Source organism: Uloborus diversus, unplaced genomic scaffold (genome assembly GCF_026930045.1).
Source record: "Uloborus diversus isolate 005 unplaced genomic scaffold, Udiv.v.3.1 scaffold_15, whole genome shotgun sequence".
NCBI classification, from domain to species: Eukaryota; Metazoa; Arthropoda; class Arachnida; order Araneae; family Uloboridae; genus Uloborus; species Uloborus diversus.
Window position 1 is genome coordinate 878114 of NW_026558209.1, and position 22176 is coordinate 900289.

The following is a 22176-nucleotide window of genomic DNA, read 5'->3' on the forward strand; positions in this document are numbered from 1 at the left end:
ATTCTACTCTTTCCAACGATATGTAATATTAATATGTGCAAGTCATTTTTCACCCCCATATTTGAGAATTTATGTGAAAATTGGACGTAAAGTGGAATAAAAAAAGAACTATTCATCGAATTTTATTCGAACTGGTCTGCAAACCTTTTCAGGACTTAAAGGAACAAACTGTGAAAATTTCAGCGCAATCGGGCGGGTAGTTCTCGAGTTTTGCGAGTTCAAACAGACAGACGCTTTTTGGATACTTCATTTTATACTATGTAGAGATCGAATTTCATTTTTGCTTAATACATTCTGCTAATTTTTGATAACTCAAATAAGTTTTTACTTTGTTTTTATGAAACCTGGTTTTGATATAACACAGTAGACATCCCTTGATTCACATTATTTCTAAGTCTCATGTAACAAGGTTTCAATACAACACGATACATATTAATATGATTTTTACTATGTACATGATTAATGAGTGTAAAAAATAAGTTTAAAAGTTATTTTTAAAGTCTCATATAACACGGTTTCAATACTACACGGAACAAATTAACTGCTGTACGAGGGACACCTGTATTGATATACAGTCAGACCTCTGTATATCGAAGTAGCAAATTTCGGGAAAAAAATTCGATATATAGAAATTTCGATTTATAGAAACAATCTTATTTTATCGTACACATCTCCTAAACCACTAAGATTAAAGCTAATTTTCATGTTATGAAACCCAATTTCTAATTTATACGGGCATCGGATTAACCGAAAATTAATAACTGAAAAATTAACAGAAATTACATTTTTGTGCCTTCGTACTTCTACACTCTTCGGCAGTTCAACTTGATTCGCAACATGAGGGGATTTTCGTTTCGACAATGTAATCGAGAGAAAAGTAAAAAATCAATCTACTTCACTTGAATGATTTTTACTGAAGCTAAGAGGATTAGGAATGATAATCAACAGACAAAAGGGATAATTTGAAACTGATTTTACAGTGTTACTGGTTACAACTAGGATTTGAAATAAACTTGAGGGAATTTAAGAACTCCAGAACGAAACAACGACCTATCTACACACCCCTCAACCCAGATTCGTTATGAGTTTCATAGCAAGCTATAGTGGAAATAGTTTTTGGGGACTTCATTTTATACTATGTAGAGATAAGAAATTAAAGAGTGATTTGAGGATGTATTTACAATTTTGAAGACTTTAGTTTGTACTGATTGAAAATATCGGATATACGAGGGCTATCCAGAAAGTAGATTACGTTTTGGAATAAAAAATAAACAAAGTATAGGAAAATTTTTTTATTATATACAGATGAAAGCCACACTCAAATACTACTTTTCGACATAGTCACCATACAAATTAAGGCATTTATCGTAGCGATGTACGAGCTTGGAAATTCCTTCGTCGAAAAATTCGGCCGCCTGCGCCTTCAACCACTCCGTTACCTCTTCTTGCAGCTGTGCGTCGTCATCAAAACGCTGCATAGCCAGCCACTTCTTCATTGCTGGGAATAGGTGGAAGTCGCTCGGTGCCAGGTCGGGACTGTACGGTGGATGAGGAAACAACTCCCACTTAAAAGATTCAAGAACTTTACGAGTGACATTTGCCGTGTGGGGCCGGGCGTTGTCGTGAAACAACAAGATCTTAGAGCTCAACATTCCTCTGCGCTTGTTTTGAATTGCTCTTCTGAGTTTTTGGAGAGTTTAGCAATACCTTTGAGAGTTTATTGTAGTGCCTCTTTCCAGGAAGTCCACCAAAATCACACCTTTTCTGTCCCAAAAAACAGTCGCCATGATCTTCCTTGCCGACATTGTTTGCATGCATTTCTTGGGTTTTTGGGGAGAACTTGTGTGCCCCCACTGCATTGATTGCAATTTCGTTTCACAGTTCACGTGTTTCACCCATGTTTCGTCACCAGTAACGATGCGATCGAGTAAAAAGTCACCATCCTTATGGTAAGCGTCCAAAAAGTTCAACGCTGCAGCCATTCGCTGATTTTTGTGGTCCTCTGTCAAGATTTTTGGAATCCATCTTGCACAAAACTTGTGGTAACCAAGCTTTTCGCTGATGATTTCGTGCACCAAACTTCGCGAAATTTGTGGAAAACTTAAAGAAAGTTCCGTTATTGTGAAATTTCGATTTTCCCGGACTTTAGCATCGACTTTTTCGAGAAGTTCGGCGTTCACTATGCTGGGTCTCCCACTTCGATCTTCGTCGTGAACATTGGTTCGGCCATTTTTAAATCTTATGACCCACTGACGCACTCCACCTTCAGTGATAATGTTGTCCCCATACACTTCACAAAGCTGCCGATAGATTTCTATCGGTTTACAGTTTTTTGCAGTCAGAAACCTTATTACTGCGCGCACCTCGCAGCTCGCGGGATTTTCAATTAACGCAGACATTTCAAACCGTCACAGTATCTGAACGAACACAGCACGAACCTCTCACTAGCACGGCTAGATGCAGACTGAGCTGCGCAACGCTTTGACCCCAAGATGGCCGCGCTAGCCCCGCCCCTAGCGGACACAGACGAAAACGTAATCTACTTTCTGGATAGCCCTCGTATATCAAAATATCCGATACATATCAAAATATCGGATATTTTCGAAAATATCATATTTTCGAACCCTGGTGATAGCTTTACTACTATATTTTAATAGAAGTGTTTATCCCAATTCATTCCTTTAAAGGCTTTATTGCTATTTCTTTATTTCTAGCATCCCCTCAAGCGTCAAAGTTGAAATTGGTGGTTTTAGAAAACAATCCACTTGATTGTTTTTTAAAAGTTCGAAAACAAATTTTTGAGGGCCAGGAGGGGGGGGGGAGCTTGCCGAATTCGTTACTTAGATTCAGTCATTGCAGTTGGTTAAGCTGTGGGGCACGTTGAAAAGGCCCAAAGGATCATTCTTAAAGCGTTAATGCTAGCTAACAGAAACAGAACTTTTGATGTTATATTAGCAATAAGCAGAGTGCTAGAACTTTAAAATCTTTTCATGCCATGATTTTTTTTTCAGAACTGAAACACAAAAAGATATTTTAAAATTACGTAATGCACAATTTTTCTTGTTGAGCTTGACTCACCCGGACAGTCGTGAGGAGCCTCCACTAGAAAGTAATATCGAATGGATGAAAAGGGAGAAATAAGTAAATCTTTACTATTTATTAATAAAGCTGGAAGTCTCTCTGTATGGATCTCTCGCAGTCAGGATCTCGGTGACGTGCATAGCGCTTAGACCGTTTGGCCGATTTTCATGAAATTTGACAAAAAGCTAGTTTGTAACATAAGGGTGTGCACCTCGGAGCGATTTTTCGAAAATTCGATGTAGTTCTTTTTCTATTCCAATTTTACGAACAAAATTATCATAAGATAGACGAGTAAATTACGAAATTATCATAACGTGGAACCGTAACATGGGCACAAGCCCATTGGCGAGATACGAAATGATCATAACGTGGAACCGTAAGATGGGTACAAGCCAACTGGCGAGAAAATTCACCATACATTATTTGTAAATACACAGACGAACCAAAAGACCTTTTAATTTTCCTATTGCGGGCAAAGCCGTGCGGGTACAGTTAGTTTGTAAGATGGGGGTGTGCACATTGAAGCGATGTTTCGAAAATTCGATTTTGATCGCTTTTTATTTCAATTTTTTAAGAACAAATTTTTCTGAGCAAATGATCACAGTGTGGACGAGTAAATTACCAAATTATCATAATGTGGAATGGTACCGGGTGAGCAAATTGGCGGGAAATTAATCATCCATTATTTGTAACTATACAGGCGAACCAAATGACCTTTTAATTTTCAACTACGGGCAAAATCGTGCGGGTGCCACTAGTCATAAATACAACAGCATGACAGAGAGATAAGGAGTAACCAATTTTTTTTTCTACTCGCATTTACTACTCTGCTTCGGTATGTACATTTAAACTATGATTTTTGTATATATTTATCCAAGAACAATCTTCATCACACTTATTTTTACCTGTTTCATGAAATTTTCAACTATGGGCAAAGCCGTGTGGGTACCACTAGTTAAGAAATAAAATGAGAGAGAGAGCTATTAAATCGTTCAAAAGAACGGTCGTTGATTTTTTAAGAGATGGCATTGCACCATTCATTTTAAGGAGTCAGTCACTTAGACCTGTTCATTCACATTCATGAACAACGCGTCAATAATTTCAAGGCTACATTCAAAAAATTGATCTCTTTAAATAGTTTAATTTGCTTTCATTTGTTGGTATTTTCTTTGTTCTGCCATTCATTCTTTTGATGCATAAAATTGTAAAGTTTCATTTTTCCTCTTGTTTTACAGGAGTTAGCCAGTGTTTTCTTCACATCCAAGGAAAAAATTCCTTGCCTGTAAGTATATATAAGTACTTGAAATCAGGGTTGGCAAGTTTCTGCCGAGGCGCAGTCTTGCATAATATAGACAAACGCGCGAACGGCGTTCGCAGAAAATTTTTGGCTTCGCAGAAAATTTTTTTCAAACTGATAACGTTCATTTAAAAAAAAAAAAAAAGATTTTTTTTTTTTGAAGGGAATTTTTAAGAAAATCCCAGAATTTATTTCTGTTAAAGCCTTTCTCCAAAAGCCTTTTAAAGCACTTGCGTAAAAAAAAATAATGGTTTTGGCAGTTTTCTTCAGTTGGTGAAAAATAAGCAATGTTATTGTAAAAAAAAAAAATTAAATGATTTAAAGCACTTTTTTTTTTGTCTCTTTCATATTTGAATATAAATTTAATTTTTAATTCAAGGGTGAGTTAGGCAAAATTATTATTTGCAGAAAATTTTCCGGTTAGGATTTATGTTCGCAGAAAGCTTTTCGTTTTATCTAAGTCTGCTGAGGCGGTTAAAACCACTGGTAGAAACCGGTTAAAACCGGCATGGCTAAAACCACTCTCTGCCACTTTGTGGCAGAAACTGGCAGAAACTCACAAAATGAAAAATTAATTCTTGATATACAACTGAAAATGCATGGAAAAAATAATTAACCAAAGTACTGTAATTTTATTACAAAATTATCACAATTCAAAATCAAATGTTACATTGTTTGGACCCTGCAATTGACTCTTAGAAAAGGTGGTTTCAAAAATCTAAGCAGGTGCTCAATTTACTACGCACAACTGAGAAATTTTAGAATGTTCTTAAAACAGAAGAGCTAGCAGACAATGATGCATCAAGCAGCAAGCAATGTTCGTGAAACTTTCATCTATTTTATAACTGGTCCGCCATGTAGTAACTGGGGTTGTGGTAAAAATTTGACTGGAAAAAAAGTTTTGAGAAATGGGGCCAATTTGTTTTGCTAAGCTGTGACATTAGGTGCAAAATTTAGGCAAGGTAAAATTCTGCCACTTTCTTCTTGAAGCACATGACATGATAATTTCAATCACAAAGCAATTCAGATGAAACATATAAGCGAGCAAATTACAATCAGTAATGCCTGTTTAATTCTGTATGTCAATCTTTCCTAAGCACCTCTGTATGATTTTTTTATCCTTTGTTAAATTAATCCAAATACTACGAGCCTGTGCAATTGGAAAGTTCCCTTTCTGAACTAAATCAAGGGCACTAGCATGGGATTTTATTTTTTTAAATGATGAAATGATGTTCAATTTTTTAGTTTACTTATAAACAAATATCATTTACTAATTACTTGAGTTATTAAAGACATTTTTAAGTTTTTGCCAGTTTCTGCCGGTTTTTACCGGTTATAACCAGTTTCTGCCGCTGGCACGGCAAAAAATAGTTTCTGCCGGCAGAAAGCCAACCCTGACCATAGCAAAGCCAAATATTAAGTCCAGCAAAAAAAAAAATCTACTTAAAATACACAAATTCCGTAGCCACTCCAGGCTTAGGGTATTTTTCTCTTTTTTTCGGGAGGGGGGGGGAGTAGGGCTCCCCTAACATTATGCCATATTTTATTGCATTTTAAATGTTTTTCAGAGATATTTTTGATATTTATGTCTTATTGTTACCAGGCAAAAGTTTGACAACAACATACGTATATTATAATACTTTCGTCGTCGTACAAATACTACGAGCCTCTGCAATTGGAAAGTTCCCTTTCTGAACTAAATCAAGGGCACTAGCATGGGATTTTATTTTTTTAAATGATGAAATGATATTCAATTTTTTAGTTTACTTAAACAAATATCATTTGCTAATTACTTGAGTTATTAAAGACATTTTTAAGCTTTTGCCAGTTTCTGCCAGTTTTTACCGGTTATAAATAGTTTCTGCCACTGGCATTGCAAAAACTGGTTTCTGCCGGCAGGAAGCCAACCCTGCTTGAAATACAATGTAATGAGATGTTTTTAAAAACATTTTAACACGCAATAACGATGTAATGAAGTTGCGAAAAGTTTCTTAAAATTTATTCTTTTTTCGGCTCCACTAATTACTTGAGTTATTAAAGACATTTTTAAGTTTTTGCCAGTTTCTGCCGGTTTTTACCGGTTATAACCAGTTTCTGCCGCTGGCATTGCAAAAACTGGTTTCTGCCGGCAGAAAGCCAACCCTGCTTGAAATACAATGTAATGAGATGTTTTTAAAAACATTTTAACACGCAATAACGATGTAATGAAGTTGTGAAAAGTTTCTTAAAATTTATTCTTTTTTCGGCTCCACGTGCGAGGTTTCATACGAATGTATGTTTTTCTGTATTACAGTTAAGTGCGGTCGCAAAAAATCTCCTGAATGTATCTATAAAAAGGTATCTAGCTACAGTTGTGGTCCCGGGCTCGAAAAAAGTGTTTCAGAGGGACAAGCCTCATTGTAACATTGGTACCATTGGACATGTTGATCATGGGAAGACGACGCTCACTGCTGCAATTACCAAAGGTAACTTTGACTTTAAAAAAATTTAAAGTCAATTTTATTAACTTAAATTTTTTAAAACAGTTAAAACTTTTTTTAACTGTCAATTTTATTTAGTTATTTTTTTTAATTTAAGGAAGTTTTATATTTTCTTGAAACCAGGGTTGGCAAAAACCCGAGTTTTTTTTAAAAAGCCCATGGACCCAGGGTTTTTTGGGTTTTTTTAAATAAAACCCAAAAAAACCCAAGTAAAGCTGGGTTTTTTTTTTAAAAAGAAATGTGGGTTTTTTGTCTTTTTTTAGGGGAAAGGTGGGGTACTCGTTGCATATTGTAGCATAAGTATATGGACAAAGCACAAAAATTGTCTTGATAAAAAAAGCTGGAAAATTCAGCATTTTCTGAAGAAAGGTATAAAAGACGACAAAATTCAAGAATGGTGAAGTTTCAGATTTTTTTAGTTTCCATGATTACCAACAGTTAAGGCAACGTTACTTCTTGAGTGATAAAATCTATTGTTTATTTGTTCGTTTTTAATTTCGACATTTTTTTTTGTATTTTACTTTATTGTATTTCATTTTGTTATGCAAAACTACTGTAGAACCTCAAGTAGTTTAAATCCCTTTTTACTGAATTCCAGCTTAATCAAGACATTTCTTTGAATTTTATGTTGCCTGTTTTTCTATTGCTGTGTACAGAGTAAGAAATATTAAACTTTTTCGTAAGATAATGAAAATACTGTACATCCTATTCCATTTTTTGTCCGACCATTTGTAAAACCTGTTAATTTCTAAAAAATATACCTTGTTTATTCGCGATTTGTAATGTGTTGGTTAGCAGAAAATAATTCAAATGAAAGCCTTTTGACTAGATTAGTTTCCTCTGTACAATCTACAAATATTGAGAAAATCAGACGTGACAGGACTTAGTCAAGATAATTTGAGCTCCTTATTGACCAGTTGAAAGAAAAAAGTTAAATATATTTATTTAAAATCTTTGAAGCATTTTTTAATGCCTTTAAGAGTTAAGAAATACTATTAAAGTTCAAAATTCATTTTTCATGTCCATTGCCTATTGTGAAGAAGAAATAAAAAAGAAGTTTAAATTGTAAAAGTATTTAAATTAATTATTTTTAAAAAAAACGTTCTCAGAAAATTTTAAAAAAAACCCAAAAGTGGGATAAATAATGGGTTTTTTTAAATGGGTTTTTTCAAAAAAAAACCCATTGGGTCCAACCCAATTGGGTCCAATCCGGCCAACCCTGCTTGGAACCATAAGATGCATACTTACTTCGTAATCAATAATTTATTTTCAAGATTTTAAAATATTGCCTATTTTTCTTAAAAATTCAAAAAATTGAGAAAAATCTCCAAAAATAGGGAAACTATGAATTTTATTCCGATAAGTAGCAGAGTTTGTGCAGGCAGTGCCATTGCCTGGTGTAGTTAGAGACTGAGAGATAACTAGTATATTTAAGTTAAAATATATTTATTCTTATACTCAAGAATTAACGTAAAATAAAAGTATTTACAGAACATGTTAAACAGACAAAATCAACACATAGAATCACCCGCACATGGATACAGTCGACTACTTAAATACCTTCTTAAGCTACAGAAATTTGCACACGGTTAAGCAAATGAAACAGTTAATATATTACGACAGAATAAAATTAAAATTCCAACAAATTTCAAGCTAAAGAGTTTAAAAAAAGTTTCTCAAAAGTGAGACTTTTCCTACTTAAGGGGTACCTTTCGTACATTTTTTTGAAATTTGAGTAAATTTTATATTTCTTTGAAACTATAGCATGCATATTTATTTCTTAATGAATAATTTATTTCCAAAATTTAAAAATAGTGCCTACTTTTTTTAAAAATTCAAACAATTGAAAGTTTCAATTTTTTGAAATCTCCAAGGCTTTTTTATTTTCCCACTAATTAAAAAAAATTTTTTGCTAAACGATCACTATAATCATCTCTAAAAATCTGTGCATTCAATTGCTTATGAGTTTATTAGAAAATTTTCTATGATCAATTATGTAAAAAATCAGAGTTTTTTTTTTTTTTAAATTGATTTTTAAAGGTTTAACATGCTCTAAACATTTGAGTAATTAATAAAATGCTTATCCAATGCACAGTTTTGTCAAAGATGTTATCCCAATTGCAAAAAGTACTACTTTAAAGCTTTTTTGATCAAATATTTTTTCCTAAAACTTTTTTTTTTTCGAATTTTATTGAAAAATTATCGCATTCTTATTTGGAGCTCGAAAATTTATTTCAAGCTCTACTGCAAAGATGGTTTGCTGTTTCTGGTTTGCATGGAAGCGATCTTTCCCATTATATAATTTAAATTTTGTTTAATTTAACGACGGCTTATTATGTGCTTTTTATTCAAACTATTTTTTTTTTTAATGATTTACTATTAGTACCAGCACGGCTTTGCCCGTAATAGAAAAATTAAAAGGTCTTTTGGTTCGCCTGTATATTCTTTACTAATAATAAAGCTAAGTCTCTCTAAATAATGTGTGACGAATTTTGTCGCGCATTGGCTTGTACCCATGTTGCGGTGAAACGTTATGATCATTTCGAATCTCGCCCATTGGCTTGTGCCCGTGTTACGGTTCCACGTTAAGATTATTTCGTAGTTTGCTCGTCCATCTTACGATAATTTTGTTCTTAAAATTGGAATAGAAAAAGAACCACATCGAATTTTCGAAACATCGCTTCGAGGTGCACACCCCCATGCTACAAAGTAACTTTGTGCCGAATTTCATGAAAATCGGCAGAACGGTTTAGGCGCTATGCGCATCACAGAGATCCTGACAGACAGAGAGAGACTTTCAGTTTTATTATTAGTAAAGATGTAAAAATAATTCTTCTGATTAATGCTGTACGACAAAAAGATTTTTCTAGGCCTGGCCTATATGTTCCATGAAACGCTATTAACCCATTTAAAGTACAGTGAAACCTGTGTAAGTTGACCACTTGCGGTGCAGTCCTTTGGTGGTCAACTTAGACAGGTGGTCAACTTATAAAGGGGGTAGTGATTTTTTTTTTTTGTCATTTCTTGCACCATGTATTCATTTTTTGACTAATTGACACTTATTCGTTCTGTTCAACTCACTTTCATTGTTTAGCATTACTTTGAAACAATAATTTAAAATGTTATTTAAATATTTTTAGAGATTATTTTCCCAGAATGACATATAATGTGTCATGCAAATTTAAAATTTCAGTAAATTGATCAAAAAAAAAAAGTTTTATTATTTATGAAAAGTTACTCATTTGATATTAATAGTTCCTAAAAATTCATAGCTAATCAAAAATTACAAATTTTTCGCTTCATTTTTTTCTCATATACATTTATAACCCCATGATGATCTACTCAAACTCAAAAGGAGGTTTAGTTATGCTGCTGTTTCATTTAGTTGGTAAAATGCTGGTCTGACATCAAAAATATTCTGGGAAAGCTATAAAAAAAAATAATAAAAAAATAATTTGCTAAATAAAATTTTAAAAAATAAACCAAATGGTCAACTTACAAAGGGTTTTTTACAATACTCCAAACCAAATTTGGTGTTCATTAGTGGTCAAGATAGACAGGTGGTCAAGATAGAGAGGTGGTCAAGTTACGGAAGTTTTCCTTTGTTATATAAGATAGGACTAATTCCGTTCCTGACAAAAGCGGTCAACATAGACAGGTGGTCAACTTACAAAGGTGGTCAACTTTACAGGTTTTACTGTACCAGTAATTAAAGGGGAAACAACAGTCTTTATAACTCATCTGGTAATAAGAAACTGATGTTCTTTTGAATCATGTTTGTTTCTCTAGGGCTGAAAAATGAATAGGTTTAGCATAAAAGCATTTTCCGCTATTCAGGCCGAATTTCCGTTGCTATTTTCCGTCTCCGAGTTCGTCGAATTCCTCAACACACTTGCAGTATTTTTGGCTTAAAAAGAAATCACATGCATGCAACACAAAAATATGCTGCACTTTCAAAAGCATTTACAACAAAGGTTTAAAAAAAATAATTTGAATTTTGACATCTTGAATTCAAATTATGTTTTTCGCAATCACGAGTGTGTGTATGTAGGCATGTGTGTTTGTGTGTGTGTGGGGGGGGTGTTTGTGTGTACGGGGTATGTGTGTTTGTGTCTGTGTGCTGGCATAAGTGTGTATGTGTGTGGGGTATGTGTATGTGTGTGGGGGGGGGGTATGTGTATGTGTGTGTAGGCATATGTGTTTGTGTCTGTGCAGGCAGGAATGTGTGGGTAGTTGTGTGTATGTGTGTGTATGTATGCGTGTGTGTTTGTGTGTGTATGTGTTTGTGTGTGTGGGGGGGTATGTTTGTGTAGGCATATGTGTTTGTGTCTGTGTGCAGGCAGGAATGTGTGGGTAGTTGTGTGTATGTGTTTGTGTGTGTAGGTGTATATGTGTGTAGGTGTATGTGTGTATATGTGTATGTGTGCGTGCATGTGTGTAGTTGTGTATGTGTGCGCGTGTGTGTAGGACATGGATGGAAACGGTTTTCGCTAGAGCCGGTCCACGGTGATGGTGAAGAGGGTGGCGGTGGGGAAAAATCAAAGGAACGTCAAAAACAATCAAATGAGAACAATAAGCAATCGTGATTGCTCAAAAATAAATGCTCGGAAACGAAGCATCGCCACTCGGGGGTTTTCATTGTAATTAAATTTTGTTAACCTGTAAAAAGTCGTTGTTTTTTTTCTCAGTGATTTTATTTTATGACTAAAAACGTTCTCGAACTCAATAAAGAGGAGTGAAGTCGAATAACTAAAGTAAGACAAACAACGTTAGAAAAAGCACAAATTTGCCAATTACAGCAGGCACGTGTTTCGGCGTTACAGGGAACGCCTTTTTCAATGCAAAAAATAATGAGCTTATGGATGAAAAGACATCCGACAAAAGCCGAGAGCAGACAAGCATGCAGCTTAAAAGATAAAAACAGCAGATTAGCCGAACACCAATGACAAAGTTATAAACCGATCAGGAACCAATAGGAATGCAAGCAAAGGCCAAGAGCTTTCTCTTAGGTACAAACCCAGAAAGAAAGAATTCAATTGGACAAAGATTAAGCCGACGCATAAACAAAAAGAAAAGAAAATGTCAGTAACCGTGAACCGCAAGAAAGGAAAAGCTGAATGGAAAACCATGAAATAAAATAAACAGGAACAAAAAACATTCGAAAAATGGAAAAATAAAGATAAATAGAAGAAAATTGGGGGGGGGGGGATGTCAACAAGACAAAAAAGGTAAAAATAAACAAAGGAAGATAGATAAAAATGAATGGGGAAAAAAGGGGGGGGGGAATGGGGAAAGGACAGTATTAAAGATATGGGAGCCAAATGTTGGAAAAATATGGAACTGCACTAAGATCGTTAACTAAGTTAGAGCTGTTCCTCAAAATATGAAAGGATTCCCAAAAGTCGAGATCTGATGAATTGGGGCATTTTTGGATAATCTGATAAGAGTTAAAATCAAAAGAGTGATTCGAATCCCAACAGTGTTGAGCAATACTAGACTTATTTAATTGGTTGTTTTTTCACATAATTTTGATGCTCTTTCAAGCGAATTTTTAAAGCACGCCGAGTCTGTCCAACATAGGCAAGTTTACAACTACAATTAATTCTAAAAATTCCACAACAATTAAGAGGGTGAATAGGATCTTTAAGAGAAGAGAATGAAAGTTCATTAATAGGAGAGAACACCACCTGGAATTGGAAACGTTTTAGAATCTTAGCAACCTGATAGCTTACAGATGGAAAGAATGGCAGTATAACCACTGTTCAGCACAAAGGTATTTATTTATCTTAAGTCGAACAACTGTCCGAGAAAAAAATATCCTTATTGACATAAATAAATTGGGGGGGGAGGAGGGGGACTCATACAGATTTAGAGGTTTCCCGATTTCGGAAGTCCGGATTTCCAAGGTTCTATTGCATATCAAGAATTATGATACATAAAAGTAATGTATCATCTTGAAACAAAAGTTAATTTCTTAAATTTTCAAAGCTTCATCTTTACTAATAATAAAGCAGAAAGTCTCTCTGTCCGGAGGATGTCTGGATATCTGTAGGATGTCTGTGACGCGCATAGCGCCTAAACCGTTCGGACCGATTTTCATGAAATTTGGCACAAAGTTAGTATGTAGCATGGGGGTGTGCACCTCGAAGCGATTTTTCGAACATTTGATGCGGTTCTTTTTTTATTCCAATTTTAAGAAAAAAACTATCATAAATGACGAAATCATCATAACGTGGAACCGTAACATGGGCACAAGCCAATTGGCGAAATACGAAATTATCATAGCGTGGAACCGTAACATGGGCACAAGCCAATTGGCGAAATACGAAATTATCATAGCGTGGAACCGTAACATGGGCACAAGCCAATTGGCGAAATACGAAATTATCATAGCGTGGAACCGTAACGTCGGCACAAGCCAATTGGCGAGAAAATTCACCATACATTATTTGTAAATATACAAGCGAACCGAAAGACCTTTAATTTTTCTATTACAGGCGAAGCCGTGCGGGTGCCACTAGTTTCGAATAAGTTGGTTGCTTAAAACTTGTTTCATTTCCTCTAGTGCTTGCGGACAAAAAGATGGCCAAGCTCAAGAAGTACGAAGACATCGATAACGCGCCGGAAGAGAGGGCTCGGGGAATCACCATCAATGTGGCCCACGTCGAGTACTCCACAGATAAAAGGCATTATGGGCACACAGATTGCCCTGGCCATGCTGATTATATAAAAGTAGGTTCGAAGTTTTATCGTTACAGTAGAAGACCGTTATAACGCACACCTCAGGACCAGAGCTTTTGCGTTATACAGGTTTTTGCGTTATATAGATCATTTCACACATTTTGAAACTAATATTCAGAATGTATCTATATATTAGCACTTCAGAATGAGTTTTATCTGCAATGAGTATATTTTGAAACTAACATTCAAAATATACTTATATATTAGCACTTCAGAATGAGTTTTATCTGCAATGAGTATTAAAGCACCAATATTACAATTGGTCATTCACAAATAAATATGTTTCACACTCAAAAGAAAGTGCATTATCCTGCACTTCTGCTAGCTTCATGGTTTGCATATCAGCTGCATTTTCAAGAGCCATCTGGTATTTCCTGTTTACTATGAGTACTCATTCTCAATTTAAAAGCTTTGAAATAAGATGGAAAGATGAAAAACTGTTTCAAAATTTAATTTGCCTCACAATTTTTATGTTTGCAGAGCAAAACAGAGGGATTTTTTAGGCTTCAAAACCTATTGTTTACTTCTGAAAAGTTGTGCGGTTTATAGAGAATTGCGTTATACAGGTCGGCGTTGCAACGGTCTTCTACTGTACTTTTAACTGCTGGACGATAATTCAAGGCTCGTGCGGTTCTTAAAATTCTTAAGGGGTCCAGTATCTTTCAAGAAATTTCTCTTAATTTATATAAATTTTATATTTCTTTGAAACCATAACATGGATACTTATTTCTAGAGACGTACCGAGTAGCACTTTGGCCGAGTACCGAGTACTCGGCCTTTCACTACTCGGCCGAGTTTCCCAGTACCAATTTTGTTGAAAGAAGGACCACCGACACACACCGATAAATTTTGAACTTATTGGAATAGTAGTATAGACCTCCTTGTCCATATAATAGTTTTTAAACTAAATTCCTGCTGAAATTTAACTACAAAATTTTGCAAAAATAATATTTTTTAAATTAAAAATGAATAAATAAAAGGTATGACTTATCAAGTTGGAATTAAAACAAATTATACAAATTTATTCATTATCGATCTGGTTCGCTTAACATTAATAATTTTTAAAAGCAAAAAAACAAATGTGCAGGAACACTGCAGACACGTTTTTCTGCGTTACGGGGATCGTCTTTTCAGTGCATAACATGTGAACTAAAGAATGTAAAGGCATACGACGAAAAATTCGACTTTTGCCGGATGCCTTTAAATCGACGAGCTCGCATTTTGTGCATCGAAAAAGAAATTCCTCGTAACGCCAAAACACGTGTCTGCAGTGATCCTGCACTGTGCTTCTAACGTTGTTTTATTTCCTTTTATTTTTAAAGCTAAGGTATTTTTATATATCTCATAACTAATTTTAGTTTGTAGCAAAAATTCCATATTTGCGCAATTTTTAACAAAAAAGTTTTATTAACTTTCGAGACATTCGAACCAAGATTTATTCCATTGAAGTATTTCAAACTTCATTATTCTCAAAATTTAAATTTGAATTGTAAATGGTTGCCAAAAATTATATATGCTTGAGCTTTTTTGTAAATTTTAATATATTCAATTTTTTGCAACTACTCGGTATCGGCCGAGTATCTGATCAAAATTTGGCCGAGTACCGAGTACTCGGCATATTGGCCGAGTACTGAGTAGTTACTGAGATTTCGTAATCAATATGTTAATTTTAAAATTTAAAAATATTGCCTACTTTTTTTGAAAATTCAAGAAATTGAGGAAAATATCAATTTTTTAAAATCCTTTAGGTACTGAGAGTGTATTAGCTCTGTTTATTGCGAGGCATTTCGCTGTGTTGTTTTTCGTATTTGGAAGTAAATACGTGTGTAAACATCGAGTTTACGGTGTTGTGTGATAGTTGCTTAACTGCTGATGATTAATTTAGCAGTTGTTGACGCTCTTTCCTGTACGTAGTGTAAATAAATTTCCTGTGTTTCCCTCAAGAACTGTTTCTTTATTTCAAGAAAGTTGGAAGTCGCACAGGATCCGTTACAGTACTTTTTTCTTTGCAAAAATGTGAAAACGTTTCTTCCCCAGCCATTAATGAATAAGTTATTAAAAATGTCAAATTTTAAATGACTCGAATCTGCCCTGAAACAGGTTTCCATGAGGAAAATATCCTGCCAAACCATCAGGGGCATAGCTAAGGGGGGGGGGGGGTTTGGGGACAAACCCCCCCCCGAAAAGTTAGTCTCAAAAAAAAAAAGAAAAAGAAGAGAGAAGAGAAAGAAAAAAAAAAAGAAAAGGAAAAAATTCCAAGCGATTATACACACATATATATATATATATATATATTATATATATATATATATATATATATAATATATATATATATACATATATATATATATATGTGTATATATATATATATATATATATATATATATATATATATATATAAGAAGTAACCCCCCCCCCCCCCCGAAAGTCGGGTCTAGCTACGCCACTGCAAACCATTGTTAAAATATCTGAGGCCCCCCCCCCCCTTACAATTTTGCATATGGGCGCCCATGATTTTGGATGCAGCATGTTTTTTTTTCTTCCCCTCTTATTTTTCCATTGGGATTGTTATTTTTCTTTTGTATTTGCAGATAAAAAAAAGTTACAAAAAAAAAGAAAAATCAGATAACATTAGGGCGCACAGATTGTCCTGGTCGTGCTGATTGTATAAAAAGTAAAAGTTCAGTAATTAAAGTATATTGTTATAGCAGGGTTGGCAAGTCTTTGCCGGGGGCGGAAAAAACCATTGAAAAAAAACCACGGTTTTTACCGCCCGGCAAAAATAGGTTTTATCCAGTTTTTGCCAAAGTGGCAAAAATAGATTTTGAGTTAACTTACGGACAGTTTTTTTTTTCCTTTTATATAAAAGTAAAAGCATGAAAAGATTTTGATAAAATTTTGATTTAATTATTTTTATAGTTTAAAAAAAATTAAGGTTTAACTTACTTATAAAGTTATGGAGCATTTTTACTTTTAAATTTTTAAACATCAACATAAAATTTCAGTTTGTAATATCCAAGACAAATAATTAACTTACAATGAAAAGGAGTAACTTCTTACTGATAATTGATAAAAGGCTTTGCCATTTTCTGTAGAGTGAGCTGGTATCACTAAAAAGTAGAGTGAATATAGAATGCACATATTGATCAGCTTTTTTTTTTTACTTTTTAAATTCTTCTCTTGGCTATCCATTTTCCCAGTAAGTGAGAAAAAATGCATTGTTTCTTTAGTGAGGAAAAGTTAATATTTTTCTACATTCAAGTAAATATTCTGTTAATTAAATAGCTTAAAAATCTTAGTGGGATAAAAAAAGTGATTAATTAAATATATATATATACATATATACAGGGTGATTCTGAATTCATCATCAATATTTGGTGGGGAGGTAGGGAATAGGAAAAGAACACTATTTCACATAGGAAAGCATGGGCACCAACGAACGCATGACGGTGTAGAGGGCGGTGTGTGTCCGCATCTCCCATGAACGCGCATAGCTATCTGCCGTGTGCAGCCAGTCGTCATTCGACAAGGTGACTTCGCAGAAGTAACATGAACCGGTACACGTTTCAAGAACTTGCAGATATGCATCTAACTTACGGTGCCGCAGGAGAAAGCTGTCTTAGAGCTAGGCAAATGTATGCAGAGCGCTACCCCAACCGGCATCAAATGTTTTCACGTGTGCATCGACAACTGTGCGAAACTGGATCATTTGCTGGTATTAATGTTGATCGAGGCAGGCGCCGATCAACACGGACAGTTTCAGTCGAGGAAGCTGTCCTACAGTCTATTGAAGAACAGCCAAGTTCTAGCACACGAGGTATTGCTCGCCAGTTTGGAGTTTCACAATCGTCAGTGTGGCGGATACTACACGAGGAACGATTACATCCTTTTCATTTGCACACAGTGCAGTTACTGGAAGCAGAGGACTATCCCAAGCGTGTTACTTTTTGTCAGTGGTTCATGCAGAGAACAGCCGTTGATCCCAATTTCCCAACGTATGTTCTTTTCACAGATGAAGCGTCCTTCACTCGTGAAGGTGTCTTCAACACACACAATTCGCATGTGTGGGCTAATCAGAATCCACACGGTACGAGAGTTCGAGCTGCGCAACAACGCTTTGCCGTCAATGTGTGGACTGGGATCGTCGGCGACTGTTTGCTGGGACCGTATTTACTACCATCCCGTTTAGATTGCGCAAACTACCTCATATTTCTTCAGACTGTGTTACCGGGTCTTATGAACGAGGTTCCTGCTGTTATTCTCCGGCGAATGTGGTTCCAGCATGACGGCGCTCCAGCACATTTCGCAAATGATGTGCGTTGTTACCTGACCAGAAAATTTGGAGCTCAATGGATTGGTCGCGGTGGACCGGTTTGTTGGCCACCACGGTCACCGGATTTATCTCCAATAGACTTCTTTGTATGGGGTGCCATGAAAACCATGGTGTACGAGACCCCTGTTGCCAGTGTATGGACCTTGTAGCACGCATATCGGTTGCCGCCGCAAACATCCGGGAAACGCCAGGCATATTCCAGAAAGTTCGGTTGTCCATGCAACGTCGTTGTGAGGCATGTAATCTAGCAAATGGTCAGAATTTCGAGCACCTCTTGCAAGTCTGTACAAAAGATGCACAAATAAATGTTTTTTCTCTTACCACTTTCTTGTTATGTTTTCTTTCCATCATTTAACCGGATTCATATTGCCCTACTACATGACGTCTGCGCCCATGCTTTCCTATGTGAAATAGTGTTCTTTTCCTATTCCCTACCTCCCCAACAAATATTGATGATGAATTCAGAATCACCCTGTATATATATAGAATTAGAATTCATTTTTTTTTATTAATTTACTAAGCGTAAGTAAACATTCTTTGTTTTGGCATTGAAGGAATTGGCTCATTCTGAAAAAATTGTTTTAGCAAACATTTAAAATCTTAAGTTTTGCAATCCCAACATTTGTTTTTTTTTCTTATTTTTCACCTTATGGAGAGACATAACTAAAATATTAAAGTGCATTATTTATATTATATTGTCACTATTTCTTGATTAACAATATAATGCTACTCTATTTGCAATTAAGTTTTTGGCCTTTTTTTCCATTTTTGCCGTTTTTTTTTCATTTTTGGCATGGTTTTTTACATTGTCCCGGCAAAAATACCTTTTTGCCGGCAAAAAAACCCAACCCTGTGTTATAGTAAGTTTGGGGATGCTGGATCAGGGGTTGCATAGGTGCAGGGGACCCTTGGAGTGTTGTAGTAAGTTGCTTGTAATTGCCGGATGATAGTTCAAAGTTTATGAGGTCGTTAAAATTCTTCAAAAGTTTTCATTTTTGTTTCTCCATTTTGAATATCTTTAATGGTGCTTAGAATGTACTAATTTTTTAATTGAGGTTCTTAGTTCTTTATTTTTTTTTATCTTGCTGTTTAAAAAAGTGCTTGCACCAAAATAAAATTAGAAATGTTCTACTGTGTTCCTTAAAATTTTGTTTTATTTATTTATTTTTTTTCCAATCACATTGGTACAAACTGCTTAAAAAACTCATTCTTGCTGCCTGCTAGTCTTCTATAATATAGACGAACGCGCGAATGGCGTTCGCAGAAAAGTTTTGACTCAGCAGAAATGTTTTTCAAACTGCTAAAGTTAATTTAAAGAAAGAAAATTAAAAATTAAGAGAAATTAAAAAAAAAAGTTTGTTTCTATTGAAGCTTTTTTCCAAAAGCCTTTTAAAGCACATGTGTGAAAAAAAAATGGTTTTGGTTGGTGTCAGTTGGTGAAAAAAGCAAACTATATGTTATTGTTTAAAAAAAATTAAATGATTCAAAGCACTTTTTTTTTTTGGCCTCTTTCGTATTTGAATATAAATTTAATTCTTTATTCAAGGGTTCTTTATTCAAAGGTTTCGTTACATACTGAAATTATTTGAAATAGAGTTAACTTGTGTACTTAAGTAAATATCTTAATTTTTTATTGTTAAAATGCTGTATTCATTCATTAAAACCTATGTTCTTGATTAGAGAAAAGCTCCCTATGAATGGATGTCAAATGGTTTCATCTGTTTTGCATAAATATTTCAATTAGTTATATAAGAATAACTACATTACTTCTATTCTTTCACTATTACTTGTTATTCTTGCAACAATTATGCTGTTTGAAAACCTAGTTCAAAATAATTTCAATTACTTTTTAGTTGTATCATAAAATACACATATGTTTTTAAGAGTAATTTTAATAATTTCTTAAAATACTTATGCTAAGTGATTTCTGGAAGTAAAGTATTTTTTTTTTAATTTCCTATAGTCTTTCCATTTGTAGAAAATTTAATATACTGTTTTGTAGGTCCCCCCCCCCCCCCAAAAAAAAATTGACTTGATATGTTTTTTTTAACCATTTTATTAAAAAAGTAGCATCTTTTTAAAATATATCTTTAGTTCAACAACTTTACACAACTTAAAAAGTTTAAAATACTGCATTTTATACAAGCATACAATGGATTTCAAGTAGAGGAAAGAAATGAAACCATTATCATTGGTAACCTAAATCAGGGAAATTTGGTGAACTTAATCAGGAAAAAGTCGGGGAACTTTTTTTCCCAGTTCCTGTCGCCACCCTGTCTTAGTTTTTTTTTTTTTTTTTATCTTGCTGCTTAAAAAAGTGCTTGTACCAAAATAAATTAGAAATGTTCTCCTGTATTCCTTAAAATTTTATTTTGTTAATTTTTTACTGCTTGCCAGTCTTGCATAATATAAACGAACGCGCGAACGGTGTTTGCAGAAAAGTTTTGGCTCTGCAGAAATATTTTTCAAACTGCTAAAGTTAATAAAAAAATTTTTTTAATTAACTAAAAAATAAAAAAAATTAAAATTAAGGGAAATTAAAAAAAAAAAAAAAACAGTTTGTTTCTGTTGAAGCCTTTTTTCAAAAGCCTTTTAAAGCACATGTGTGAAGAAAAAAAATGGTTTTGGTTGGTTTCAGTTGGTGAAAAAAGCAAACCATATATTATTGTTAAAAAAAATTAAATGATTTAAAGCACTTTTTTTTTTGGCCTCTTTCATATTTGAATATAAATTTAATTCTTTATTGAAGGGTGAGTTAGGCAAAATAATTACTTGCAGAATGTTTTCCGACTAGAATTTGTGTTTGCAGAAAGCTTTTCATTTTATCTAAGTCTGCTGCTAGCTATCCTAAATGCTGCTAATATGAATCAAGTTTGTTTTCATTAGTTTCGACGACTAGAAACGACTTGAAATTTTGGAAATATATTTTTCAAATGTTTATAACTACATGGCAAGACAAAAAAGGGAAAAAAAATTGCTTTTTTGAAATTGCACCCAACCGCCCCCCCCCCCCCACTCTTAACTTAAATATTTTAGAAACATACGTGCAAAACATAGATCAGATGGTTGCAATTTTATTTTCACAAAGCACTAATTTGAAAAAAAGAAAATATATACTACGTGTAAGAGAGTTAATATGTACAGTCGACTCCTGCTACAACGCAATCCGACTTACCCAAAATGGCTATGACGCGATTTTTTTCAAGGAATTTTAGACCTAACGCAAATTCCTCACCCTGAACCAGAATTTTGGTTGGGAATCGGGGTGTGTAAGTATTGGCTTTGTAATTGGCTACTATATAATTTTTTTTGGTGAATAGACCTCCATCCCTTTCGTCACTGAGAACAGAAGTTCCCACACCATACTAGCCTGAACATCGCTTATACAGATAACTACTCCTTATTTTCCATTTATTATTTTTTTTCATTCTAAATGAGAAAGTTTACGAAGTATTGTTGGTATGTCTTTGGGTAGCAACTATAGGTAAACAGTGAATTGACAGTTACAGTTAGCTATAACACTGAATCTTTTGAAAATTTAGATATTGGAGTATTATTTGACCTCTTTTAAGACCTTAAGAGCCATTATTTTGAATTTCAGACAAGGTGTGGCAGTGACCATTTTTGATTTTTCTAATTTTTTTATATGTCAAAGTAGGTCATGAGAAGTGAACATTCTGAAATTTTTAGCCTTCCAAAAAATTTTTTTCGCCCGTTAAAAATTCCCAAAGTTTTAGGTTTCGCAGCGCTTTTTTAGAAAAATTCTAAAAGTCGCATTTCAGTGCGCTTTAGCTCTTTACAGAAACACAACCTCACGGTTATGTTTATATTTATTGGTTGTACTGCGTCTAGGGATGACGACTTCATATTTATTTTGGTTGGGGGTTGTTGCTTTCTTCAGATAAGGGGTCGCAAAGTATGGATTTTATCCGTTTTCGCGCAAGTTTAACCTGCGTTATTTCCCCCAAAAAGCCACAACATATACTGAAAGTTTATACAATGAAGAGAGTAAATGGCGCAAAATTTGTTTGAGGTTTAACTTTTTTTAGGAGAAAAATGCCCTGATATTTTTCAAATTATCAAAAATTGTGCTTTTTTGATCGCAATTAACTCAAAACAGCATCAGTAGGAAAAAAAAAACCTTTTATATATTATGGTACCTGGCTATGTGTTAAACATCATGAAAAAGAAAGCAGCATGGGATCTCTTCTTGTTTTCCAGAAAATAATTTTTTTGTAGCTCGT

At 34.4% G+C, this 22176-nt stretch overlaps 1 protein-coding gene across 1 annotated transcript in view; it reads left to right on the forward strand.

Moving 5' to 3' along the window:
* The window catches only part of LOC129233014 (elongation factor Tu, mitochondrial-like), a 91398-nt gene that overhangs the window by 9703 nt on the left and 59519 nt on the right, over positions 1-22176 (forward strand). The window contains exons 2-4 of the mRNA XM_054867093.1: positions 4317-4363; positions 6672-6843; positions 13424-13590. Of these exons, the coding sequence (XP_054723068.1) occupies positions 4317-4363; positions 6672-6843; positions 13424-13590 (386 nt within the window). The remainder of the gene's footprint in view (positions 1-4316; positions 4364-6671; positions 6844-13423; positions 13591-22176) is intronic.